This window comes from Triturus cristatus, chromosome 12, assembly GCF_964204655.1.
Source record: "Triturus cristatus chromosome 12, aTriCri1.1, whole genome shotgun sequence".
NCBI lineage: Eukaryota > Metazoa > Chordata > Amphibia > Caudata > Salamandridae > Triturus > Triturus cristatus.
The window spans coordinates 45,872,816-45,891,841 of record NC_140595.1 but is presented as its reverse complement, the minus strand read 5'-3'; the positions used below and the strand labels follow the sequence as shown (position 1 = coordinate 45,891,841).

Here is a 19,026-nt window from a genome sequence, read left to right as displayed (position 1 = left end):
ATGTTGACCTACAAATGCATTCCACCCATTGCTCACCATTGGCTTTGTGGTTTATGACTCACACTTCTTGGCTTTCATTGCTTTAGGCTGTCCCGCTTGAGTTGATCCATCCCGTTGTCCAAACCTTATTTTAAATCTTGCTCTTCTCTGGTCACATTTACTGCGCCTTCAAAGATGGAGGTAAAATGTCTGTCTTCCAAGGAGCCTGGTATTTATTTTTTCTTCAACTTCAAAGTGAGGATTTATGTGAGAATCATGCTGGCTACTGGGGTCTGGTTTAGGAAGGCAGTACGGTGTTATGTTATCCTCTTCCTAGCACTACACACTTTAAATGTCTAAATGAATTGTGCTGATAAACGGACAGTCACATATTGTGCGCTGTACAGTGATCTGTAAAACTGCATGCGAGTGGATATGCAAAGGTTATTTTAACTGAAGATGCGTTTCTAATGGTAGTATGCCACCATACCATGCATACTCCAAGTTACCCCACACCACTCCATGTTATTGGACTCTTCTCATCGCCACTCCATGCCAAAACACTGATTGAGCAAGGACTCGTAGAAAAGAGACTTGCTCAAAAGCAATCTGCTGCTTTAACTCACTAACCAGTTAAATGTTTTTAATAACTGGTCAAAACTAATGCGCACCATATGACCACGCGGGTTAGCGAAGCTTGTGTTTACTAACGTGGATAACATGAACAAAGGACTAAAACTGCTTTAAACAGGAAAACTTTACTGTGCATGCGTCATCTACGTAGTATGACGAGCTGTCGCTTGGAAGGAAATTCTTGCGCATGAGTAAAAGGCACTAAAATGTAGTCCTGAAGACACGCCTGCATGGCATCTGCTTAGCTGAAACGACAAGCTATTTCACCAACGCTAATGCAGGAAGAGTATTAATAAGTAAAGGGGAATAGCGTAGAGGTGGGTGGTATACAGTGCGACCACTTTAGTTGTGAAATTAATATTGGTCTTTGACTTTTAGTGCACATTTGGGCCTCATGGTATAACTTAAGTAAGCTGGGTAAAGGAAAGACTGCGCATGTCCACTGAAAGTTAACTCGGAATGACAGATGTTGGACGGAAGCCAAGGTCGCAACATGTTTTACCCTGGGAACGGATGGTGAAAAGTTAAACGATGTGGACTCGCACACAGTGTTATTAAAATGTTTCAAATGAAATGTGAATGCGTGTGTGAACCAAAACTTATGAAGGGGATTGGTTTGCAAACAATGGTGGAGTTGAATTTAATGAAATGTAAGCATGGTGTAATGGAGCTTCCTCCTTGCCCGACCAATCGTAGTTCATATTTTTATGAATATTGAAACTTTAGTGGGTGGAACTTGAAGAACGAAATGTATAATTAAGATAGCTTTAGTTAGATAGTCCAGAGAACCAGATGCAGCAGAGCTCGGGATGCTGTCTGTAGCAAGAGATGCTGAGAGAAATGCTGATGAAGAGCCAAATTTAATTGGGTTAGATTAGAAGATCGCAGAAGAATATTAAGGAGTAAGAGTGTCACAGGGGTGCGGCGCAAGTCTGTATTCTAGAGAGGTCAACTACCCTGGCCTGAATCCTGTCCTGAAGTCTGTCGCCTGACCTATCCCGGGGGACCTTTACCAGCTCCTTGGCCAGGGGGTTGCTGTTTCACACCACTCTTGGTAATTATAATTTCACTTTATTTGCAGATGTTCTTTTCTCGGTCCTCTTTTCTAAGCATTTATCATTGTATGAGTCCGAAGTATAGGTTTGGTGTTGAATTCTCTCCTATGAATGATGGGGACTGTATTGTATTTTTGAAGTGGTTCACATGCATTTAGTTTGGATAAAGATTTAAAACTTTTGAGTCTGGTTATTTACTTTAGGTTATCAACTAGTTTAACTAATGGTCCATCGACCAGAGGAAAGAACTTTGTGATCAGTGAAAGGGTTAGTCAGAAATAAGCATAAGTATCAAATAACTAATCCTAAACAATGTGAAAATAAAACTTTGACAAACCAGCAGTTTAATCAATTGTGTGTTTATGGGCCCAGGTGAGTATATGGTAGTAGAGTATCTGTTGGTACACCGCTGGATCAACACTACCCCACACTAATCTACTATGCACCACCACACTCACCACTCCCCCTACTCTGCAACACTACCACTCCAGTGCACTCCACTACTCTACTGCATTTGGTGCCACTGACTTCTACTCTGAACTCTCCTCTGCCCTATTCTACTCTACGCCACTAAACAACATTTCACTCTGCCACTCCATGCCTGCTCACTACTCAAAACCAAAGTACTAGACGCCAATCTACTCCACGATGCTCTACTACACTGACTACTCAGCCCTATGCTACTCCATAGTACCCCTCTACACCCCTTCCACAACACTGTACAACACTTTTACCAAACTACCTTTCAACCATGAACAGCAGCCACTCTGCCAGTATGTTTTGGCAATGTATGCTAAAGCCAATAGCTCTTGTATAGACGTGACCCATTGGCTTTGCCAATGCTTGTTAGACATGCTAACACTAACCAGGGAAAAGTTTTACCTCATTAGTACCAGGCCGACAACCAAAGGCAATATACAAGCTTCACACTGCAGCAACATGTTACAGGATTCAGTAACACCATAAGGAAAATGCCATGGCCAACAAAGCTCAATTCCAGTGGTCCTGCCTATAGCCACCATAGGCTTTTGTGGCCCTGAAGCCTGCTCCAAGCAGACCAGAACATCAACGAATGACCAGTCACAAAGTACCATGATCCAGGAGACTCACATTAACGAATAATCCTATCCCATAACTGCCTTGCCTCCTAATACCAGCCCCCAACAGCCATCCTTTAAACACTGCAGCATACCTTTCCCATACCCAAATAAGAGTCATCACCACCCTTCCAATCTCACTTTCCTCTTAACCACTCTAACGTGGTCGTACAAACTCATCTTCTACCAAACCTCCCCGTCAGACTCTGTACACATCTCCATTTTTTTTTTTCCCCTTCGGCAACTGTCCCCGGAACTCAAAGTACACTGGAACCCCTATAGTAGTTCACTGCCGTAATGCGTGCCACATAACAGACCTCTGCATGACAATGCTAGCCTGACCAGGCCCATAAACACTTAAAAGCATCTCACAGAACTGCTGACCATCACACCTTACCCTCTACACCACAAGTTGTCTCTACAAGAGTAGACTGATTAAGCCAACTGGACGCAAACCAGAAACATTAACCAGCATACCATCACCTAAGCAGCATCACTGGACAATGATTTAAGAACATTTTACCAAATACCCCCCAGAATTATGGGCACTTTTAAGCCCTGAGACGACAAAGTAGGATCCGATAAATTTCATACTAGAACTACAGCAGTAATGCCAAATTACAGCCTCAAAAATGCAGATCTATGCCGCAGCACACGCACCCTGAAGTGCAGTGCCTCCACCCCAGTACATACTTGAAGTGAATTATTCTGCAGGACACCAAGATACTATCAATTGCTCTGCTTTACCCACAATCTTCTTAGCCAATTGTGCACCAATGAAGCATCCTCGCTGCATGTTCTGCTTCCTCCCTTCCCTTGTGGGGGGGGGGGGGGGGGAAGAACACAGCTATCATTTTGCCAACAGTCTCCCATTGTCCTTTCAGGAAGGACCCTTGTTAGACTGTGACCTCACTCACCCTCCAAACAGAAAATCAGTTTTCCCTTCACGTGTCCAGGCTGCCAAATGCCAGACTAAGCACGTTTGATTCCAGCAGTCACGGAAAACATTAGGCGGATATTCCCAAGGTGAGGCAGGCCAAGTACCTATTGGATCACCTACGTATATAGGAAGAAAGCGAGTCCTAGTCTGGTCTAAAAACATGAACTGGAATTCTATACTCAGAGGAGTAACAGGCATGGTTAACAGTCTCTCCTAACAAGCATCTCCAAGTACTGAGTGATGGAAATAAAGTCATGATTTGCAAAGATAATGCTCTATGGGCCCCACCAGTGGCACTGCTGGGCATGATCTTGTGGGGTGTTGTGGTGTGGTACAGTCACCTGGAGCATCTGAGCTGTTTCAACAGGGTCAGACCTCTGATGTGCTTTGTGAAATACTGCCTGGCCAGGTGTCAGAAGGAACTATGAGGCCAGAATAGATCAGAAATCTGGGATCAATGCAGGAGGAGACCAAGCCCCAGAACCCGCATTGCACCCCTTGTCACCAGGTGGTGTGGCACACAAACCCTAAATGAAAGCCATTTCTTAGAAGCATTAGAGCCAGGTTCACATGTGCAACTAGTGAACAATTTAGAGTTGAACACCAGGACACTGTACATGTAATGAAATAGTAGAGAGCACAACAACTCAATCCCCTTCCCCCCACCCCAACCAACTAACACCCAATTCTAATAGCCAGCTTGCATTGGCAGAAACTTATGGGAGGAGTAATTTTGTAAATTAAGTCCCTACCCATCACAAGAAAGTGATTTATTCCATCTCCTAAAGATGGGCCTGAACACCATTTGCAAACACTCAACCCACAGGAGAGCCCCTCTGAGAAAACATTGATCACTATCCCATTCTCAAAATTAGCACAGACACAATAATGCAATTTAAATACTTTATTTTACAATAATGTGAAGCTGGGAAATAAGACCAGGTCTGGTCACCAAATATTTCCTCCAAGAGGCTTCCTGTGGGAGGAGAGTCACCTACAATAAAACAAAAGGAACATGAGTGAGGACAGCAACAGCCACCAGAGATGTTGAAGCAACTAAAAATCAACTAAGACTAACAGATTCTTTACAAGTCTACTTCTCCCTCTGCTGTAAACCAAACAGGTAATATTACTCCTTTAACCGAGAATGGAGAGAAGGCCCTCCCAAGCACACCAGTATGTTCAAGGAAAGTAGAAAAGGAGTATGCAGAGGTCAATGCCAGGTGAGCTGGTTCTAAATTGAGGTTTCAAGAACACTTGTATACATACACACAACCCCCCATATGTATACTTGACTCCTTTAAATTCATTGCTGGGCTACCCTTTGCAAACAGTTTACAGCATCTGGGAGCTGCATCATTTTTATGACGCCTACAACCCTACATGCAGACAGACAAGCCATGTAAGATGAATGGAGTCTTCTGCAAGGGAACACATGTATCAGCATTGGACCAGGTTTAAAGTTCCTGTTTGCTCCTCCAACAAGACTTAAGGATGCTTTCTATGCACCCTTTCACCTTTGCCAGTTTCCTCATTTTCCTGCAGTCTGCTAAAGCTTTAGCCAAGCAAGTGAGACTTGTGCAAATGGTTAAATATCCCCCATCCCTCCTTTCTAAGTTTTCACAAAGTAAGCTTAGTCTTGTACACCTTCATGGTCTGGACTATTAAACCCTTCTAGATTTACCAACCAGAGGTTACAGACTTGGCGCAGGACACCTGTTAGTGATCAGATGTATTCTCATGGCACCGTAAACTACTCTAACCTCGATACTTACTATTCTCCAACCCACCCAACATGTACTCCTCCCAGCAATATTACTTAACTCATGCAGCCACCTCAGAAGGCAGCGATCAAAACTACTATAACAAATGTAGTCACATACTTTTGTATCATGCAGGTTATACACTTTATGAACCCATAACTCACCTTTAATAGTGCAGGCAAAGTCAGATGCAAAAACAGGCTTCACACAGCAGAATGGACAACTGAGTAACACCAGGTCAGCTTCAGAAGGCTGCGGAAAACAGAACATTAGGATCCGAAACCAACAAGACCTCTGTTCAGTTAGTGACTTTAGGCCCAAGTTTTATACCAATTGCAAACTTTAAGAGGGTATTCACTCAAAATGTGCCAACAGCCAAGGACTACTTAGTCTTAGTGCACCAGCTTATCCCCCTTCCAAGGGTGATTCAAGTCTCAAGAAAAGCACTCAAGTGCTCAAGTGCTCAGATGCCAGAATTAGAAAGGAGAGAGATTAGACCAATATCTTCCACTTTAGTGGACATGTTTACATACCATGTACTTCCTTTCAAGTTACACAATTTAAATAATTCTCATGGGCAATAATGGCACTCTGCGTCACATTTTGGATACAAACCTCAGAGTACAAACTGATCTTAGGCACTACCCCCCCCCCGCATGTACACTTGTGAGGAAGCAGCAAGCACCATTTGTAGCAAGGTACACATTCTAGATCCACCATATTAAGATGGCAGACTAAAATTAGAACATCCTAACTGAAGAGGCACTCACGAGGGCACAGTTGTAAGCTCCCATCAGACCTTACTGCAGCCTACAATCTTCACCTCCCCACATCATACCCTGCTCAACTTCCACCTCAGGCTTATGGATAGACACTAGCATACACACTTATGTATCTCTCTCCACACACACCTAACGAACCCTGTTATAAGGCTATAGAAAAATTTCATGTTATAACTCCGGGGTGAATGGCATGCCCCATTTCATAGAAAGCAACCAACAAACATTTACCAAACACTAGGTATAGATTAAATTATAATCCTGAAAAACAGTGCTTTAGTTTTCTGCAAGGTTCATAGTTTTTCCCCCTAGATAACACAGTTTTCAGGAACATATAAAAATGCAGTCCGGTTCTATAGACAGGTTGTTAAATGCATTTTTTGGTAACAGTAAATAGCATATTAAACTAAGATTTAACATTGGCAGTTTCCCCATTGTTCATGTACATTCGATTGCAGAAAGAATGCCCTCTTCAACCCAAAATATTGAGTCATTTAGTAATTTGAATTAAATAGCCTTAAAATTGGATTACCATGATTTAGTGACCTTAGATTTAATTACCAATAATTAACATAGTATAAACCCATGATTTACCTGGAATATTGAAGCTTTAATTTGATAAGTTCCAAGCAGACATGTAGGCAACTTCACCACCATCTGTGCTTCAGGAATTGGTGCAGCACCAAGACGCAGAAGGCTGCTTCTAAAGCGGTGGGAAATCTGTAATCGATAGCAACGACAAATTAGTACAAATCTCAAGTGGAGAATCCAATATCTTCAGGTAGGAAGGAGACACATATTTGGGCATACTGCACCAGCAATAAAGCCTTGAAGTGTCAAAAGGTAGCAGCTCTTACTCTGCCATGGGGGGGGTGGTACTCCAGTGACTGGAGTAGATTTCACTGCAAGATGCCTGAATAGAGGCGTTCTATGCGGCCCTTGGGTGCCAGAATACAGGCTATCTCGAGAGAGGTGACAGACCAGAGCCAATCTCTGCCTCCTCTCAGTTGACGTCAGCACTGCAGCCGGGTTACCCACATGGACACCGCCCCAAAACAAAACTGGTGCCCACATGGGGCCCGGCTGCAGTGCTGAGGTCGGGCTTTAAAAAAAAAGCCACTTTTTCTCAATTTAGTCATCACATAATAGAAATAAGAAATAAGAAGGTAGAAAAAGTGGGAATACACACGGATAGGAGAAAGACAAGAGGCTTTATAAATGCTGTAACAAAATGCAAAAATTCTGTTGGTACTCAGCGGGTATCAGCTACCCATCTTAGTGGTATTCAACAACCAAATATTTTGCATCTAAAAGACTGATGCAGAACACACTTCCATTCACCATCCCGCACGGGAGACTAGCAGCTCAAATTGTGGACTGGGCAGCCTTAATTGGCACATTCAAGTATTGCAGTCACCATGCTGCAACAAGCAATCAGTATTTGTAAAGTGCTGCTAATCACCCATGTGGGTATCCAAGCACTAGGCTGCTGGGCTCAGTCGAAAAGCCAGGTAGAGTCTTCATAAATTCCACCAGCGAGAAGGAGAAACATTCCAGGACTTGGCACCGAGGTAGGAGATGGAATGGCATATGCGGTGTGCACGCTTGAAGGCAGCAGAGCAGAGGTCTCTGGAAAGCTGGTGGAAGTTCAAGGGGTGGTTGATAAATGCTGGTCCTACGTCATGGAGGGCTTTGTAGTAGTGTCTACATCTTGGAATGGCATCTTGCCTGGACATGGGTCTGACTTCTGCATGTTTCCATGAGTCTGGAAAGGCTGTTATTCGATGGATGCGGTGAGGATGGTGCAGAGCTGGCAATTGAGAACATTGCCTCAGGTTGAAGAAAGCAGTGGGTCCGTGGGTGCTCCCGAGTGGATTGAGTGTTGTGAGCTGGTGTCATGCGCTGTCCCCATGCAATCAGTGGCTTGTGAGGGGGGAGGCATCCAAGGTCAGTGGGTTGGGGCTCAAAGTTCCTGTAGATGGTTTACAAGTAAACTTTAAATCAAAAGTGAAGACCATCTCCTAGTGGCAAGGATATTGTGCAAAGGCTGGCTATAGAGACCACAGAACTAGTAAAGGACTACACTGGTATTCAATTTAATTTATTAATTTGCCATTTATAGGCCTAGTTAGAACCAATGGCGCTAGCTGGACACTGAACCTTCCTTTGCCAAACAAGGCGGCAGTAACTCGCCAATTCAAATAAAAGGCCGCAACATGGACGCTGCGCTCACAAAATTTCAAAAACGCTATTTGAGGAGGTTTGTTAAACGTTCTGCCCACAAGTCAGTTAACGTAAATCAGAGCCATGCAGGATGTTTAAAGTCAGGAAAAGCCGATCTCTACACTAAGCAGATGTGTAGAGTTTAACTGGAAAAACAAGGGCGGTTGACTACCAACAAACCGTACGAAGTAGCAAGATACAGGGGTTTGCATAAAGTGCCAAAGAAAGAAACGCTTTAGGAAAATAACTACAGAAACAAAAACTGACAGAAGTAATTAATCAGGACACCCCATTACCCAAGAGTTCCAGTTGCCACTCAAATGTCAACTACCCTAAACTGTAGAAAAGAACTTTAAAACTGCCGCAGGGGAGGGGGGGGCGGGACTAATGCAGGTGTAATCCTACGATCTCACAAATCTTGAACCACGCAGCTTGGGGAAGATGGTCTTGCTGGAAGACTGTGCTTAGATCTGCTAGATAAGCCATTAAAAGATTCAAGCTAAGCCAGAGCCCTAGGCTAAAATGATGTTCCAAATGATACAAGGCAATAGTCACATAATCTGGCACAGTCAAGATGGTGTGCAGCCACAACATTAGCGTATAACAGCCCAAAGGAGCATTCAGAGATAACTGTAAATGCACATACGAGGGTAAGGTGCCCAGGAGAGGGTAGAACACTAGAAAATGGACGTAAATAAGTTTACACTTATCACGCTACAAAAGGTCGAATCTAATAACTTGAACTTTCAGGACTGTCAATAGCTTGTGAAAAATGCTGCTTTCCAAAACTAAAAGTGCTACTGAAACTACACATGAAAGCATAGGAGACCCTAAACATTCCTTTATATAATCCCATAGCTCAGAGGAACTGCTAGTTGTATCCTTTGTGCGGCGACCAGAAAGACTGCGAATCCTACAACCAATGTGAAGAAAAGGTTGGGACAGAAGAGAGGGTTGTGGGACTGAGCAAGCGGTAGCCAATGCACCACATGGAGCACAGAATGGTCACTGGAATCCACGCAGTAGACTAAAGGAGTAACCGGTGAGCATATCACAAGTGTACTGTGACTGTATTCAGCACAGGCAAACGAGTCAGACCGCAGTCATCCCACAGACATAGGCGCTTTAACATTGTGGGTACTGTGCATTAATACACACTAGCGGGGGGGGGGGAAGCAATATGGGCCAACTTGCACCTTCAGAACATTGCTAAATAAATAGCATTCAGCCTTCTGCAAAGAAATTTCTAATAGTTAAGGCAATTTATGTAGTCGCGGCCATATATTAGAGGGGACAAGAAACAGGGAAAATAAAAAAAAAATACAGAAAAGGACACAGCTACTTACCTTCAAATGAAGCCATTCTTCAATTAAGAGCTGCTAGGGAAAGCTACATCTGGAGCATTCAATTCTACAACTGGCCGTGGCTTTCACAGTGAGGAGCACAGGATCGATTTCAGCCTAAAAACCAGCTGATAGTGATACGAGATAATAGTAATCCCCCAAAAACTGTAAACGAGCACTGCAAACATGGAGCAACTGTTACAACAGGCCCTAATCATGAACCAAATGTGTAGGACCTACAGTGTAAAGTGTAGTAGCATTCCTTCCCTTAAATTTCTATTTTTAAAAGTCCCTGATCCAAGTCAAAAGCTGCCACCCGCTCACAGAGCAGCTCAGAATGAGGGGGTGGTAGAATCCCAGCTATGAACTGCGACACATGGGGGCAGCGAGAAGTTTGAGGTGGGGCTGGCTTTATCACACTGGTGGTAGTTCGGTTGACAGATTCCAAGGAAAAGGCAGGAGCGCAATGAAAGGTTTACTTAACTGTAAGTGGGTAAGTCCATCCTTTAACCAGGATGTAGATTGAATTTATTCCCTGGTCTGATTGTCTAGCCTCGAGAAAGTGGTACGCTTTTTAGGCTCAAACAGTTTAGTAGTTTCTGGAATACACCGAATTCTACGAAGTCAAGGAGTACACTAGTTGTGTATAGTCCACATAAACAAGCAGAATCAAAATTGCAAAGAGAAAGCAGCTAGCAGATGATTACTAGCGGTCGAGGAGAGGTCACTCGTGGAGTCCTGTCCGCAGTCAAGACCCACTAGATAACCAGGGAAGAACTCAGTGACCAGAACTTCCATCAAAGGACTGGCAGCCAAAGAAACTAAGGCTTGGAATTGGCAATGTAAAGTATACCATGGTGTACCAACTCGATCACTGCGTCTCTGCAAAAACCTAAAAGAGGAGAACAAAGAGTTAAAGCAAACTCAAGCCAAAACAGCCCACTCAATTTGGAGAGGGAAGGGGGGCGTGTACAAGCAAATAGGCCACAGCTGAGCCCCCCCACACTGAAGACCACCTTCCGGCAGATCAGAGGCTAGCGGAGAAAATACCATCCCGCTACATCCCCACCTCGAACAGTGGCCTGTACTCACTAAAATAATGAGAAGTTCCAGAAGACAAAACTATCTATAGGCCTGCATGGAAAAAAAATAAAATAAATAAGAAGTTAGAAGAAAAAGATGGCGCTTCAACATAGCGCTCCCACTGGAATACCAGACAACCCTTTCGTCAGTAGAAAGAAATATGCCCCATACATAAAGAACCTACCAACGGTGGCCCCTTGTACTGGTCAAAAGCAGGACAGAAACGAGGAATATTTCTTACTAACACCCAAAACTACCTAAACTAAGGAATTGCACTGATCTTGCAGCTGCCGACCCAGGAGACCGTGACCACCAACAGCTGCTAAAAACTGTTATGTGGGATTAAACTCAAGAGTTCCACATTTTTTTTTGCAGTTTTATGTAGCGCAAACTCTATCAGAAACTACTGGAGCGTTTACATGCGCACCAGTAATGTTACACAGTGACAGAATCATTTTTTGGTAGGCACAGGGAGATGAAGCGATTTGCCCAGAATCACAGGATGCTGAGGCGACACCCAGGCTCAAAACTGGTTGCAAAGTTGGCAGCTCTGGCCCGAACGCCACATCCTCTCCTCTTGAAGAGTATAATAAGTCCAGGACACAGTTGGCAGAGTATCTCCCACAACCATAAAGAACACTTCCTCTAACTGAATCCCCAGTGCTCCAAGTAGTGTGTACCTTTTGATAAATAACCTTGCAGAAGCCACCCTCCTCCTCACTTGAGCTGCATCCTAAGACACTAACATTGCCGTCTTACCTGAAAGCCAGACTCCTGGGGAGCAAACTCTATACCAAAATGCATTACTGTACAGTACAAGCTCATGAAACCGATTCATTAATAGGCAACAACCCGTATGAAAATGCCCACCCACCAGCTTAAAGCCCAAATGCTGTATAAACGTCCCCTCTTCCACCTCACAGGTTCCCACAACAAGCATTGCAAGCTTCAAGAGAGCAATCTTTCACACCCCGGAGATTCACTCTTCTCTTTGCCAGACAACACAGCTGCAGTGCAATCGCTAGTTAGAAGTTCAAATATAACCTACCAAAGTACTCACTTGATAAAGTGTTTAGAGAACTCCACTATTCCTAGGCCAATCCGTCTCTTCCAAATAGCACTTATACCATTGGAGTTTATTAAAAATAAAAAAAAGTGTAAAACTTCCTTGACAAGTCATCCTACCATAAATTACCCCAGATTAACATAAATACAGATTTTCGGGAGATGGCGGAGGGAAACATTTGACAGAGGAGAATGTTTATCACTTTTTTTTTTAAATAAACCTCGCAATCATACATACACCTCAAGACGGTCAGTCGTAATGCATATGGATTAAACATACGTTAAAACGCTTTGTTCTGAACAAGTTAACGTTTACTTAAAGCATTTACAAGACAAATAAAAGAACGCAGTAGTCGATTCTGGGACTTCAATTGAATTACAGCCTCTCACACATAATGGTCAAAATTAGACATCTTCCGACCGATCATAGAAAACTGCAAAATAAATAAAATATGCAAAACAAATACTCACCCCCAACGCTCGCGCACCCACCTCCGAAAAACCGTTCCGTCTTGTCTTCATCCGCGCTCGCCTTCGATTGAAGATGATGAAAAGCCTAAACTACAAAAAAAGAAAATGACGGACACCAAAATCACCCAGGAACGTTCAATAAGTAATGGCACTCCATAAAACTACGAAGAGCAACGACACAAGCATATAGATAATACTTAGAGCAGACAAACAACAGCTAAAAATAAAACGGTCATAACCCCACACATTTGTTATACAAACCAACTAGCACAATGAAAACAGAGAGAAGTGGAGAACCCACTCTGCCCATTTTTAAATCTATAATGCAGGTGCGGCCTTTGGTCACGTGGCCACATTAGGACAAATCAGAGGCTTTATGGTAATTACATGACGCGCCTATTGCGGTCACGTGACAATCTCTTGGCCAATCCAGGGATTCCCTGAGATCTTGGCGGGAGCGAGGGGGCAGGTGGGAGCTCGAGGGATGAAGCTCAGCCAGGCGCACAATCCAGGTGTCTTTGATTGGCTCCAGAGTGAGAGCGGAGACTGTTATTGGCCACGTGGTGTTCGGGTGATGGAGACAGTATCTTTCTATCTCCCGGAGGCTTCTGGGTACCAGAGGGTGGGCAGGTAACAGCCACGAAAGTGGAATTCTGGCGGCTCGGAGTGGACTCGCCTTATCATTATGGGCCCTTTTCTCCTCGGATCATTCATTTAAAAGAGGCGTATATCTATAGCGTTTTGAAATAAATAATAGAAATAAATATGGGCGTCTCATGCACAGTTTCTTGACTGGGGCTGTAGGGGAAGTAGCCCTGGTGTGGGGGTGGAATAAAGGGAAGTAAAGGAACGAGTTAGAATTGCCACCGGCCTCAATTACACCAGCCCTGGCTCACTGGTCGGAGGCTTTTCTTTGACAACCTGATGCATTCTGGGAGTTGTAGTCTTGGCTCACATATTGCGCAGTACTGACATGTCGGGTGAGCCTCGCTTCATAAAAGGAAAGCTAGGCGTGCATTCATGGGTGGCTGACACGGACGGAGATGTCACGTTTACAAATATCTGTCATTAAATCGAAGGGTTGTTTTGTAAGGGGTGCTCCAATCCCCAGACAAGATGTGCTCACTTTCGAAAACAAGTTTCAAGATTGACACAATACACACACTTACAAAAATGCACTCTCGGTGATGTAGTCCCATTACAAAGCAGGGACCCCAATAGGTATGGGGCAGCACTTTTATTGAGGCTGTCTTGTCCTAGACAGTGCTTTAAATGGGTAGGTACTGAGTACCTGCACTTTAATTAATGTGAAAGGGAGAGCACCAGCAGTGGTGCGTTACTTGTAATGGGGGGGGGGGGAGGGGGGGGGGGGGTACAGGCAGTTCTTGGTAGAAACAGGTCTTTTTGGTAGTGGCTACCTACAGGCATTTCTATATTTCCATTTTCAGCACTGGTCGTAGAGCACCCCTCATTCCAGTACTGTGACTCCTCCACTGATCTTTAGCGCACTACGAAATTGTGGTTGTATGACGTTACAACGCATTCCGTTGCAACGCATGCCTTTACCACGCATGCATTACAACGCAAATGCAATTACTACGCATAACCTTTACCACGAAAATGAGTTTACCACGCATATTTTTACAACGATTTTCGTTGTAAATCTATGCATGTTATTAGCATTTTTTTGGGAAAGGTTATCTCCGATCCCTGCCCCAATTCTATAAACTGCTCCTGATTCCCACCCACAAACCCTTTTATCAAATACCCCTCCCCTTAACCCTAATAATTTGCCCCATCTCTTCACAACCCCCTCATCCCTAACATTTTTAAAAACGAAAATCCCCCTTACCTTTCCTCGACCTCTCCTCTTCAAGCTCTTCCGTTGTGACGTTGTATGCCGTAAAGAGGAAGCGGAAGTGTCTTTCCGTTTCCTTTAACGACGCCGATTGCCTCCACATTGCGACGGAAACAGGTGAGTTTTTTTGGGGGGGGGAGACCCCCTCCAAGCCCCCTTCTTTTTCGCATGTTTTTTTTGGGGGGGGTGAAGACCCCCCAATCCCCCTTTTTTAATAATAGCCTTTACCACACATGCCTTTACTACGTGTTTCGTAGTAAAGGTATGCGTGGTAAAGGCTATTCGTGGTAACCACGCATGTGTTGTAATGCATGCGTGGTTAATGTTGTGCGTGGAAACAGCCGCGTTGTAGTGGCCGTTTCCCTGAAATTGTTCTACAGTACCTCGCACCCTTTCAATATTCATATTCTCACACACACAACTCTACTAAACTTCCCCAGTCCTGACGTAGTATCCCTGACCCATCAGCTGTTTCACTACTGGGATCTACCTACCTGCCAGTCCAGTGCTGGAACCCCACCCAAAAAAAGAGTTGAACTGGATACAACCCTTTATTTTCTTGAAATATATAGTGCTTAGAATCACTGGAGGAATCATCCCTCTGCCTGGCTCCAAGGCTTGATTAATCCAAGGTGGGATCAGTATGTGACCGCGGAACCACGATATGTTGTATGGTGCAAAATGGAAATTTTTGACAGTTGACATTGATTTCACGTAGCCATACCACCATCTCCTTCAAACGATTCCTTCATCAAGATTTGTTTGTCGGTTCTGTCCCTGTTCCTTTTGGTACAGACCTGCCGCTGCCACGCGCTCCTTCAACTATAACTCACCAGATGATGAGGAAAGTTCTTTCACTACAGGTGAAATGGCTTTTTGTCTATGAAGGGATGTGAGTGGTTTTTGATGTAGGAAAAAATGGCGCCACTTAAGGAGAATACCATCTAAGGAGTACCCTAGGCTGTCTATAAATGGTCACGGTGCTGAAAGGTGAGGTGTGTTAATTCCTTTTGTGATCATATGTCGATCATCCGTGGCTGTGTTCAAGTGAAGCTAAGTATAAACGTCTTCCATCTTAGAGGAAAATGAGAATCCAAATAGGAAATTGTAATAACCAAGCATAGGAGAAAAATCATACATTATTTTGTCACTTGGCGACATAAGTCCCTCAATCTTGGAGAGTCATGGTACAGATTACAATAAATGTTAGCATTTTAAAATTGATTATTCGCTGATCCACATTATGATAATCATAAAGCACAGATTATTGCGACCATGTGCATTCAGTTGCCTAAAAAGTAATGAAGCTCATGGTCAACATTATGTCCCAGTTCGGTACTGCGCAGTCTAAGGATCCAAAGTGCCTCCCGTCTGCGTAGTGCCAACTCCCTGTTGCCTCCTCTTGGATGTCTATAAATATGTTCAATCCCATAAAAATCAAAGCGTTTGTGTGTGGCCTGTGCAGGGCATTGTGAGATGTGCGCAGCAATTGGATATTTCACATCACCCTGCTTGACTGCTCTTATGTGCTCCCCCATTCTCTCGTGCAGGGTCCTGATAGTACTCCCAACATATCTTCTTTTGCACCTACACTCTATTATGTAGACAACAAACTTTGTCAGACAATTGATATTGGAACCTATTGTGTATGTTTTGTCGCCAGGTCCCACAAATTCCGTTATATGGCTGCAAGCCCATTTGCAGGCACTGCAATTGTTGCAACCATGGAAACCCTTTGTTCGTTGCGTCATCCATGTCTCTTTCCTTTCTGGTCTGGGGTAACTAGGGCTCAGCATGTTCCTCAGCGTAACACCTCGCCTGTACGTGATGGTGGGTCTGTCTGTGCTGTGATTACTAAGGGTTCTGTCTGCCCTAAGTAGATGCCAGTGTTTTTTGAGGCTGCGCATCAGTAATGTAGAAAAATTATTGAAGCCCGTAATTACTCGTATTTTGTCCCCCTTGTGTTTCACCAACCCGCCTTCCTTCAGTGTGTCTCTCCTAGAGACCTTGTGTATCTTTTGTTCTGCTTTCACTAGTGTGTCCTGCTTGTAACCCCTGTTCTGAAAACGGGCTAGCATAAGCGTTTTGCATTTTTGAAACTCAGGTTCATAGCTGCAATTACGCCTGGCTCTGATGAGTTCACCATATGGGATCGCCCTTATTTGATGCGCAGGATGAGCACTTGCTGCGTGTAACACTGCGTTGCAGGCTGTTTTTTTTACGAAACAGTCTGCTCTCAATAGCATTATCCTTAATGTATAATTCTACATCCAAGAAGGTCACTTTACTGGTACTGTGTTCAAAAGTAAACTTTATGTTGTAATCATTGTCATTTAGGTAAGAAAAAAACTCCATTAGTTTGTGTGTCGTGCCAGGCCAGATCATGAGACAGTCGTCTATATACCTGCCCCAGTACAAAATGGAATCATTCCACTCTGCTCCCATGGGACCCCAGATCCTCATCTCCTCGAACCAACCCATGAAAAGGTTCGCGTACGAGGGAGAGAATCTGGATCCCATGGCAACTCCCTGCTTCTGTCGGTACCAATTCTCCTTGAAGAGGAACACATTGTTATCCAGCATTAGCTCGATCATTTCCATCACCATTTCGGTGTGGTTCCATGTACTGGCTGACCTTGTATTAAGAATCTTTCTGATAGCCCCCAGGCCTACGTCTCATCTTATGCTCGTGTATAAAGCAGTTACGTCCAGAGTGACTAGTGTCATGTCTCTTTCCCAATGTAGGTCTGCCAATATTCCCAGAATATGTTTTGTGTCGCGTATGTAAGACGGCAGGTTTTTAACCAGGGGTTGCAAAAATGTATCTACGTATTCTGAGATTCTCTCTGTAGGTCCTTCATTGCCTGATATGATTGGTCTGCCCGGCGGGAAAGGCAAGTCCTTATGTATCTTTGGTAAGGTGTATAGACACGGGTATCTTGGCCTATCCACCCTCAGGTATGAGAGTTCTGTATCATCCAATAGCCCCTGCCCATGCCATTGTCTCAGATGTCTGTTGATGTGATCAATTAGTGACCACATCAGATTATTTGAAAGGTGTTCATAACATTGTTGATCACTTAGTTGGGATAGTATGTCATTTTCATTGTCGCTGCTACGCATAACTACTATGTTCCCCCCTTTATCAGCTTCCTTAATCATGATATTTTTGTCAAGCATGGCTTTTTTTTCTTTGCGGTGTAGTCCTTCCTCTTCGTGTGTTTGTCCCTCCCCTGAAGAATGGGTGCATTACTCATGTCCTTCCACTGCTCACTTCTTCTGGCTCTATGTTTTTTTCTGTGTGTTTAAGCACTCTACTGGAGTATGTCTTTTTCAGCATTCTCCCTTGTGTACTTCTACCTCCTCTGTGTTCCTCTCGCTCACAGACCCTACGCTGTCTGTCGTGCTGTCCCCTCCAAACTCAATCCCTCAGTTGTTTCTGTTGCCCCCTCCTGCCATTGATTGTGTTGTCACCTCCCTCACACCATCATCCCCCCTCCCTCCCATCCACCCGCCTGCCGTTGTCCTTGTTCCTAGAGCTGGCTTCGTAATACCCCTTTTTAGGTCGAAGCCTACCAGACAGCACAGCTGTTTGGTTTGCTAAAGACATCTTGGGTACGTTCAGAAAGCTTCCCTGGGAATGCATCCCGCCTCTTGCTTAACATTGGCTTTGTGGTTTGTAACTCACATTTTCTGGCTTTCTATTAGCTGGCTTTATTTGTCTTCGGCCGCCCAGCTTCAGGTCATCCCTCCCAAGGAGCAAAGCCGCTTCACACTACCTCTCCTTGTATTTTTCCACAAGTGCTCCTTTCTGTAATCAAGCCTGTAAGTCTTGTTCTTATCTTGTCACATTTGCTGTGGATTCAAACACAGAGGTCAAATGTCAGGCTCTGTCTTCTGAGGAAGCTTGTTTTTTTTTTCTTTCTCTGACATCAAAGTGAGAGGATTTATGTGACAATCTTGCTGGATACGGGGGTGGGGTTTGGGGTAGGATTGTTTTTGTCTAGCACACAGCAACATTTAAATGAACTGTGCAAGTATTTCAGAATATATCAGAATTAGAAAAGTACATTTTTTGTCAATTCTGAAGTGTGTTGGAAATATATACTTTAATATGATCAAAGCAAATCAAAACACTAGGTGATGCCATTTCCACACATTACAGTTGTGCACTGTATAGTTTTATAAGTAAAACTGTATGTCTAAGCAAATGTAATGGTCATTTCAGTTGAAAATGCGTTGTCTGTAATAGCAGTGTGCTACCACGCCATGCATAATCCACTCTACGCCACTGCACTTTGCTCTGCAGCACTCCACACTACTGTACTCGACACCACTCAGCCTTACACCATACCACTGCACTCTATTCCACTCTGCACAACTCCACTTCACACTTCTCTACTCTGCACCACTCTACTCTATGCCAACCTTGGCGATACAAATAAACGCCCTTTCCCTGAATTGCATGATTTGAGCATGTAACGGAAGAACTAAATCTGACAGAAAGGGTATCCATACCTTTAATAGAATAGGGCTAGGCAGTACTAGCCTTAATGATTACATCCTCTTAGATGTTAAACCTTGGCCATTTGTAGCGGACATGATGGTGGTGGATAGGCTCGATAATGACCACAAAGCGCTTGAGGTGGAGTTGGAACTTCCACTTGTACAAATCCAGCTAGCTCTCCCTCAACCACTTAACATGAGGTGCAAGTTAACCAATAAATGTAGAATTCT

General features: G+C 44.0%; 1 protein-coding gene across 1 annotated transcript; it reads right to left on the bottom strand.

The window, feature by feature from the left end:
* Positions 1 to 4,558: 4,558 nt before the first annotated feature.
* LOC146772386 (uncharacterized) lies at positions 4,559 to 18,094 on the bottom strand. Its single transcript, XM_085636993.1, has 5 exons — positions 17,978 to 18,094; positions 12,432 to 12,521; positions 6,841 to 6,966; positions 5,632 to 5,719; positions 4,559 to 4,698 (listed from the first exon to the last, which is right to left on the bottom strand). Exons 2-5 carry the CDS (start codon positions 12,480 to 12,482, stop codon positions 4,559 to 4,561), a joined length of 405 nt encoding a protein of 134 aa, XP_085493119.1. The 5' UTR covers positions 12,483 to 12,521; positions 17,978 to 18,094.
* Between the last annotated feature and the right edge of the window lie 932 nt (positions 18,095 to 19,026).

What these genes read in the sequence shown, in the direction of transcription:
- LOC146772386 (XM_085636993.1), bottom strand. Translation starts at nt 12,482, where the DNA reads ATGAAGACAAGACGGAACGGTTTTTCGGAGGTGGGTGCGCGAGCGTTG. An exon ending in TTAAAGCTTCAATATTCCAG is followed by an intron (nt 5,720 to 6,840) that starts GTAAATCATGGG and finishes TGTTTTCCGCAG; the next exon opens with CCTTCTGAAGCTGACCTGGT. An exon ending in CTTTGCCTGCACTATTAAAG is followed by an intron (nt 4,699 to 5,631) that starts GTGAGTTATGGG and finishes GTTTTATTGTAG; the next exon opens with GTGACTCTCCTCCCACAGGA.